The sequence below is a fragment of the Hylobates moloch genome, unplaced genomic scaffold, assembly GCF_009828535.3.
Source record: "Hylobates moloch isolate HMO894 unplaced genomic scaffold, HMol_V3 SCAFFOLD_10, whole genome shotgun sequence".
Classification (NCBI taxonomy): domain Eukaryota; kingdom Metazoa; phylum Chordata; class Mammalia; order Primates; family Hylobatidae; genus Hylobates; species Hylobates moloch.
Window position 1 is genome coordinate 45014176 of NW_026652285.1, and position 9109 is coordinate 45023284.

The following is a 9109-nucleotide window of genomic DNA, read 5'->3' on the forward strand; positions in this document are numbered from 1 at the left end:
TCTTTCACAATCTCTCTTGCAACTAGGAGTACCCAGCATATGAGGGGAATCTGCTGAGACAATCTGGGAAAGACTTACCTCACTGACAAGAAGAAAGCACTTTTCTAACAGGCTGTTTCTACCTGAATATGATTGTGAGGAAATGTCTAGAGCTTGCAGCCATGATAGGGATACCAAACGAGCTGCAGAGACAGTGATCCAGAGCCCTGACATTGTGAAGCTGCTAAACTAACGAGCCCTGGGCTCACCCACCTCTAGAATTCTTGTAAGATAATTACATGTCCAGAGCTTTTTCAAGCACCCATATCTGTAAAAAAAAAAAAGTTTTTAAATAGTTTCTTTTGTTGTAAAAAAAAAAGTTAATTACATGTCTCATTAGATATTTAATGCATAAGCTGTTGCCAATTAGAAGTTCTGTTACTTTCAGCCAAATGCATTCCCAGCTGATACCTCAGCAAGTTTTATAACCCTATTTTATAGCACTTGCATGCTATGGCAAAAAGAGAAAGATCAGTGTATCAAACAATGATTCATTAGTAATGAAGGCTTATCAATGTGGTTGATTACATTCTGCAAAAGAAGAATTGATATACCATGTATACAAGATTATATATGTAAGACCTAAATCTTATATAAGATAGATCTTATACATATTATACATTTATAATTTATAATGTAAAATTAAAACTGATAGATGTCACATTTATGCAAAGTTATAAATATTCCATGATCCTAAACTTTTTTTCTTAAGTGAAATGTGTAACAATATTAACCTTTAACACATCTTTGTCCCTTGTTTTTACCCCTCTTCCTAGGTCTTTTCCTTTCCTTGTAACATTAATCCTGTATTGAATGATTTCCCTGTAATTGTGGCATAGAATTTTTTTTCTCTCATATTATTCAGATTTGTCAGCAATACTGAATGTTACAGGACCACTTTCCACAATTTTTACTGGCTACGCTGATGGAATCTAGGGGGTTGGAATTGCTTACTCATCTCTATGCTAGTGAGTCCCACAGTTTTGTCAATCATTATACCTACTGAAAAAAATCATACCTTTCCAAATCTCATACATGAGACTTTTTAAGGAAGTAGTCTTTTTAAGGAATTAAACCGCAATTACATATGTGGTTGCACCTTTTATTTCTACATAATCTTAAAAATTAAGAAAAGTTTATAACCTAAAAATAGGTTCCTTACAAAGGAAATGCATTCTTTGCATTATCATAGAATGTTGTTTATAATTGGTAGTTAATTGGTACTAATAAGGAGGGTTTAAAAATATATTGGTTGTAAAAACACAAATAGTACCTAAGTGCTCAGAAGTTGACTAAGTGGTAGAAGTGGTACAGTATTTCATCAAAACTTGGTTTAAACATTTCTATAACCTCTAGCAATGTTAAGTTGAAGTATATGGATAAAATTTTAATATTAAACATTTATATGTAAATCATTTAAATATTTTAAATGAACTTTTTAATTTTTTGAGATGGAGTCTCACTCTGTCACCCAGGCTGGAGTGCAGTGGCATGATCTCAGCTCACCGAAATCTCCGCCTCCCAGGTTCAAGAGATTCTCTGGCCTCAGCCTCCCGAGTAGCTGGGATTACAGGTGCGTGCCACCATCCCCGGCTAATTTTTGTATTTTTAGTTGAGACAGGGTTTCACCATGTTGGCCAGGCTGGTCTCAAACTCCTGACTGCAAGTGATCCGCCCATCTCAGCCTTCCAAAGTGCTGGGATTACAGGTGTGAGCCATTGCACCTGGCCTATATTTTTTTGTTTAATCTGTAAGAGTTATTTATTTCTTTTGCCATTATGAAGAAAAATCATAACATGGGAACAATGACCTAAATAACTGAAACAGGAAATGAATTGGCCCTGGGGAAATTGCCGTGACCAGCTGAGGTTAGGAAAGATGGTCTAGAACAGGACAAAACTGACATCCCTTAGCAGAGGATATTACAACATGTCCGCAAAGTCAGGAAACATAAGATAAAATGATTTTTAAAACTATATTATTTACACTTCCAAACAGTGTACTGTACTCAATATGTTTTCTGGCTAAGTAGTCTAAATTTAAAGCAATAGGTCCAATTGTGACTCTGGAAAAACATATAATGAGTAATCTGGAAACACAGGGAGAATAGTATATTATATGCTTCACCCAAAAACATTCTGAGCTTACTATTTAGAAGTGTAACTAAACAGTTACACACTGTTTAAAAATAAGTTTCTCCTATGTTTCTCATCTCTGCAACACTTGTGGCTGCCAGCTGACACAAGGCAGGTGCAGTGTGAGTGGCTGCCAGTGGACAGTGACAAAAACAAGACTTACTGAAACAAACAAGTGTTTCATAAATAATTTGGAAACAATTTTGGAATCCCTTTCTTGGCCATGGAAACAGTACATTTCAGATCCTATTAAGTGATTTATGTGTGGGAAATCCTCAGCTGGTAATGCTGGAAATGCTTAATGATGCTATACTGCTGTCCACAAATGTGAGAGGATATCCAACAGAAAATGAAAATCCCAGAGGAAGCAAGCCACAGTGAGGGGCCAGGCTGTCTCTGCAGGGTCATGAACATTTGATATAAAGTTTGCATTGTAGCTGTGTGGTTACACAAGCAGGTACAACTGAAATGGGCCCTAGGGGATAGATTAGAGACAAATCAGGAATCCACAAAACAGCTCCATAGTATGTTTGGACCAGCATCTAACCAGTCAACCTTTGTCTATTTCTCCAGTCATACAGCATCCTCTTTTTCTATGATCCACTTGTCAAGTAAATTTTGCCCACACATGGGACATGCTTCTAGTCCGAAAAATAAATCATGTTCTTCCCAGCTGTAAACTAATTGCAGAGATGACTAAAAACATCATGGAACTGAACTTAAAGCAGCAATTTTGCTTTTCTTGGTTCACTGCTGCATTAAGGAGATGGAAGCTTTAGAAAGAGTTTCAACTCACGGGTCACCGTCCCTTGAGTGAGACCCCACCTGTATGGAGGAGCTGGTGATTCTATATCTGCACTTTACATTGTTAGTAGACTGACTACTATATCTTGCTACTTATATTCTATTTTTATATGTAGTAGATGTGATTAGTTAAGTCCAAATTCAACTAAAATTATCACGGTGCACCTATCATCACAATCCAGTTTTAGAACATTTCCATCATCCCAAAATGATCCCTCATGCTCACTTGTAGCCACTCCCCATTCCCACTCCCCAGCCCCAAGCAACTTAATCTTTTGTGTGTCCATAAAATTGCCTTTTATGAACCTTTCATATAAATGACATCATAAAATATGTAGTCTTTGAGTCTAGCTCCATTCACCTTACATGACGTTTTTGAGGTACAGCCATGTTAAAACATGTACCGACAGTTCATCATTTTTTTTTTTTTCTGAATAGCATTCCATTGTATGGACATACTAATTTTGTTTACCCCTTCAAATCTGGATTGTTTCCACTTTGGGCTATTATGAATGATACTGTTGTGAACATTTGCATGCAAACTCTTTGTGTGGACATATGTTTTCATTTTTCTTGGATATATATATATACCTAAGAGGGAGATTAGATTGCTAGATTGTGTGGTAAATTCATATTTAGTTTTTAAGGAATCACCAAACTTGTGGTAATATCTGCACCCTTTTACAATCCTAGAGCTTTGTGAGGACTCCACACTGAGGAGGCTCCAGATCCTCACCAACACTTGTAATTGTCAGTGCATTTTGATTTATTGTCATTCTAGTGTCTGTGAAGTCTCACTGTGGTTTTAATTTGTATATTTCTTTTTTTTTCTTTTTTTTTTTTTTCAGATGGAGTCTCGCTCTGTTGCCTAGGCTGGAGTGCAGTGGCAGGATCTTGGCTCACCCACAACCTCTGCCTCCCTGGTTCAAGTGATTCTCCTGCCTTAGCCTCTCGAGTAGCTGGGACTACAGGCACACACCACCATGCCTGGCGAATCTTTGTATTTTTAGTAGAGATGGGGTTTCACCATGTTGGCCAGGCCGGTCTCGAACTCCTGACCTCATGATCTGCCCGCCTCAACCTCCCAAAGTGCTGGAATTACAGGTGTGAGCCACCATGCCTGGCCTAATTTGTATATTTCTAATGACTCATGATGTTGACTGAGCGTCTTTTCTTTTTTTTTTTCCTTGATTTTGAGATGGAGTCTTGCTCTATAGCCCGGGCTGGAGTGCAGTGGTGCCATTTCAGCTCAATGCAACCTCTGCCTCCTAGGTTCAAGTGATTCTCCTGCCTCAGCCTCCCGAGTAGCTGGGATTACAGGCACACACCACCATGCCCAGCTAATTTTTGTATTTTTAGTAGAAACAGGTTTTCACAATGTTGGCCAGGATGGTCTCCATCTACTGACCTTGTGATCCGCCCCCCTCGGCCTCCCAAAGTGCTGGGCTTACAGGCATGAGCCACCAGGCCCAGCCGACTGAACATCTTTTCATGTGTTTATTAGCCAATCCTATATCTTCACTGGTGAAATGTCTATTCAGATGTGTTGCCCATTTTAAAAATTGGGTTGTTTTCTTACCATTGAGTTATGAGTCTTTTATATATATTCTAGATACAAGTCCTTTATCAGATATAATTTGGAAATATTTTCTCGCAGTCTGTAATGTGTTATACATCAATTTTAAGATATCCTTCACATTAAGAAACTAACAATGTGGATAATAATCCTGGTATTGACAGAGGTTTGGACTCCTGAAGCCTGAAAGACTATCTGCTGCCATGCCTGGGCATGTACTGCATCATTTACAAGACTGTAGAGCACCTGTTGTGTGTGCAGTTGTGATTTCTTATAGATTTTTAGAATTGGAAGGCATGTAAACAACACGTAGTCTGGTACATTGCCTCAGTAGGTAAGTCAGTATGAACTTCTAAGAATTTTTGTTTTCTTCTGTATTGGGCCTATTGTGGGTATGTCCAACGTGACAGGGGAGGTAAGGGAAGTGGCTTCCCCTGAGATTGTAATTGAAATGGCTTTCATCATCTTTAAGTCAAAGTGAGATGCCAGTAATAGGATATATGTATATATGTACTTGTGTCTCTGTATGTGTGTAAATAAACAAACGTGCTGGAAGGAGGAGGTGATTCAATCAGGGACTTCGTGAAAGAAAAAAAGAATAACTGGACCTTCCTTTAATGATGAAAACTGTTTATACAGCAAACCATCAAAGCCAAAATGTGAATTTTGGTATTAGCCTGATTTTTCCTAAGAAACTGTTGATGTAACCACTGTAGTTGCAGAGATTGTTTTGGTATATTCTAGGCCCTCTTTGTTTTGTTCTGTTTGGGGTTTCTTCCCCCTCAAGTTGCTCTTGTCCACCACTAGACTGGCTGCCTTTTATTCCATAGCAGACAGTCCTTAAGTCTTTGCATATGTCCTTATTCAAAAATTAATCTTCATCAGTTTTTTTCTGCAGAAAACAGTTTTTTAAATATCTTACATGAGAATGCCCTGCACCCGCAATCTCTGGTTGATGCAGTTTCCTTTCTCTCTTCTCTGTTCCCATTGGTAGAATAAATCAGTTCCTTCTTAAATCCTGAGCTGAAAATGTCCACACTTCCCAGAAGTGTACTTTAGAATCACCTGTAACATGTATTTAAAATACAGATTCCCCAGCTCCACGGGCAAAGCTCTCCTGCCATGTGACCCTGATACAGTTCAGGGAGCCACTAAGTCAGGCCAAAATGGCTCAGCAGGCAAAGGTCCAAGCTGCCAGGGTATTGTGTCATTACAGCATGCTTAGCATAGCTAGGAGGACAGGCTCACACCCAGCCCCACAGCTGTTGCACTACAGACTCAGGCACAGGGCTGTCTAACTGGCAGATGTGGGCCACAACTGTTGGGGACAAGCCAGCCATATTTGGGAAAATCTTATTGTAAGGGGCAAGTGTGAGTGAGATTTAGGAGTCATGGGAAAATACAGCAACACAGTAAATCTTGTGTTATGGGAGAGACGTGGAAGAAAGAGATAAAACTACTGGCCAGGGTGTCTCCTGACTGGGTGACTTGCCACCACATGGGCCAGGCAGGTTGCGGCAGCTCTGCCTTTGGGAGGTGGCTGGAGGAGGGGAGGAGAGAGAGGCATGATGAAGACAGATGCACCCTTTCCTGAGCAGGGGTTAACATTCAGGGTGCCAAAGGAACTCCACAGCCTGTTTCCCATCTCTCTTGTCCTCATCAAGTATTGGTCCTCGTATATGTGTTCTGCTTCCACTTTCTCAGGATGCTTACGTTTTTGCAAATATGTTTATGGAAAAGAGTTACCTCACCCACCTCTCCGAACATCTGTTTGTTTTACATTTTTATTGCAGGGGAGTGATCTCTTTACATAGCTTCAAATGGCATAACATTCAGCAGTATCCAAGCTTAGCTATAGCTGATGAGAGGAAAGTAATTGTGAGGCCTTTGTTCTAGTTACAACTTTGTCACTATCTGACTCCATGACTCCAGCAAATTGCTTCCACTGTCTGGCCTGCAGTTTTTTTCTTGCATTAAATAACAGACTTAGTCTAGATTGGTGGTTCTTATCATGTGGTTTCTGGACTAGCAGCATCAACATTACCTGGGAAACTTGTTAGAAATGCAAATTCTTGGGCTCTGCCCTAGACCTACTGAAACATACTCTGTGGGCGGGGCCCAGCAATCTGTGTTTGAAACGCGATTCTGATTATTTGACAAAAGTTTGCAAACCACTGGTCTAGATAAGTAGCGCTTAGCCTTGGCTGCACATTAAAATCATCTGGGCAACTTTTATAACCTACCAATCCTGGCCTCTTCCTCCAAAGATTCTGACTTAAATGGTTTCAGATGGGGACCATTGTTATGTGGTTATAGCGGATGTCTATGTGCTATCTGAGGTCTTCAAAACTAAAAGTCAGTGTTTCCCAGCCGTAAATGCATACCTCTAGACCTGGCCTTCTCAAGCCACTAGGTGTTGCTATAATAGAGAAGAAAAGGCATTTTCAGAACTGTCTTTGGATATGGACGAGGAGGAGGAAAATGTATTTCTTAACTTCTGATAAGAGATTATTTTGTTATTTTAATCTGAGTGCAATTTGCTAAATATTCATTTGCAACTTGTTAAATTTATTCAAAGAAATTAAATGCCCATAAATGACAGAAAGAATAAAGAATTGTGATATATATTTACAATAAAATACTCTTTAGCAATAAAAAGAAATAAACTAGTGATGTGCATTATAACATGGCTGAATCTCACAACATAATGAACCAAAAAGAACTGGACACAAAAGAAGTAATATCGTATCATTCCTTTAAGTGAAAATCAAACACAGGTAAAACTAATCTATGGTGATTGAGGTCAAGATCGTGATTGCCCTTGGGGGTAGGGTGGTGATAATTAGAAGAGAGCACAAGGGAACCTTCCAGAGTGCTAGAAATGTTCTACTTCTCTATCTGATGATAGTTAAGTACATATACACACACTGCACATAAATATATATACACTGAGCCATACTCTTAAATTTGCACACTTTACTATATATATGTTACTTGTTAGTAGTAAAGATTTACAAAAAATAAAATGTAATCCTTAGGTGGAGTAACCGGTACCCCAGCCCACCATCGCTTGGTATATTTGCCATCTACCTTGGTATTTGTACCATCTGTGGTCACTAAAAGATGAACATCGCACTTTGATTTCATGCTGATATTAAGTTAAAATGTATACATCAATGTCTATGGTCCCAAATTGAGAAGGTAATGGCATGATCTCTATTTATTTAAAGGTTTAGTTTGTTTTGAATATTTGCATGCCTGCAGGACCCACATTCTGCAGCAGTACCCATGGGTGATTGAATCTCTTCAAAACCGTCTGCTGTCTCTTCCTTACTCCTCAAATCTTGTAAAAGGATCTAAGAAATAAAACTGCCTGCTCTTTACTGTCTGCAGAAGACCTCACCCCTTCCCCTGTCAGTGACAGGAGGTCAAATGCATCCTAACAAATCAAGGTGACATTAAAAAAAAAAAAATCATTCTGTAGCAGGCAGAAACAAGTCCCTGCAAATTTCAATAAGCCACTGACTATTTAAACAAGGCATATTAGAAAGGCATTCAGGGAAGAAAAATGTGTTCGGGAAATGAAAACCAGAGTCACTTAGCAGAATGCAGAAAAATCCTTTGGAAAGGGAGTCTTATCATAATAGATGGCAAATTACCATCCATCACTCAGCTATCACTTTAAAGCCACAGGCTGGGTGATCTCACTTCAGGGAGCACATCTTAAGCACTGTTCATCAAAAACACGGGCTGGACTGGCTGATGTCTACCTATGAAATCATTCAAAGAGAGCCGAAATCTTTGTTCAGCTGGGACTATATTAAATGCTGTCTGTTTTACCTGATACCGTCTTTTGAAATGCTGTGCTCTGTGCCATTATATTCCAGTTACTTTGATGTCATTCTGTTGGAGTTGGGTAGAACATGTAGGGCAGCTATTTTTTTTTTTTTTTTTTTTTTAGATAAAAGTTTTTTAAGAGATGGGGTTTTGCTATGTTGCCCAGGCTGGACTTGAACTCCTAATTTGTGGGCTCAAGGGATCCTCCCACCTCAGCCTCCATGAGTAGCTGAGACCACAGGCACATGCCACCTGTTAACTTAAAAAAAATCACAAATCTACAAGTTTAGAAAGGTGAGGAGACTTTATTTCTTTTAAGGAGTTACAGCTTGCAAGGTGGCATTCTGCAGGCTGGGAAGCACAGCCTCCAGGCAAGACCAGAGACAGCAACTTCGAAGGAGGAGGGGTTGGGGTAAGAGCTTTATGATGAATGGGTTGGCTAAACATACATATTCAACAGGTCACAGGAGGATTATAAATATTCATGAAGGTGTTCCTGACGCATGCATATTGAACAAGCATGCATGTTATGTACAACCCATGTTCACTTCGGGGTGGAGACTTAACATTTAAATATTAGGCCCTATACATAACATTTAAAAATTAGGTCCTGTACATCAGAAGGTCTTTTCAGGACATGAACGCACATAAATGCACAACCTCTGTTAACTAGCCAGAACCAGTCCATAATCGGTGGTCTTATCAGGGGAAAGTTATT

General features: G+C 39.3%; 1 protein-coding gene across 1 annotated transcript in view; it reads left to right on the plus strand.

The window, feature by feature from the left end:
* The window catches only part of CUNH9orf85 (chromosome unknown C9orf85 homolog), a 73641-nt gene extending 65319 nt beyond the window's left edge, over window positions 1–8322 (plus strand). Inside the window, exon 3 of the mRNA XM_058444957.1 lies at window positions 3827–8322. Within this exon, the coding sequence (XP_058300940.1) occupies window position 3827 (1 nt within the window). The 3' untranslated portion in view covers window positions 3828–8322. The remainder of the gene's footprint in view (window positions 1–3826) is intronic.
* Window positions 8323–9109: the final 787 nt, after the last annotated feature.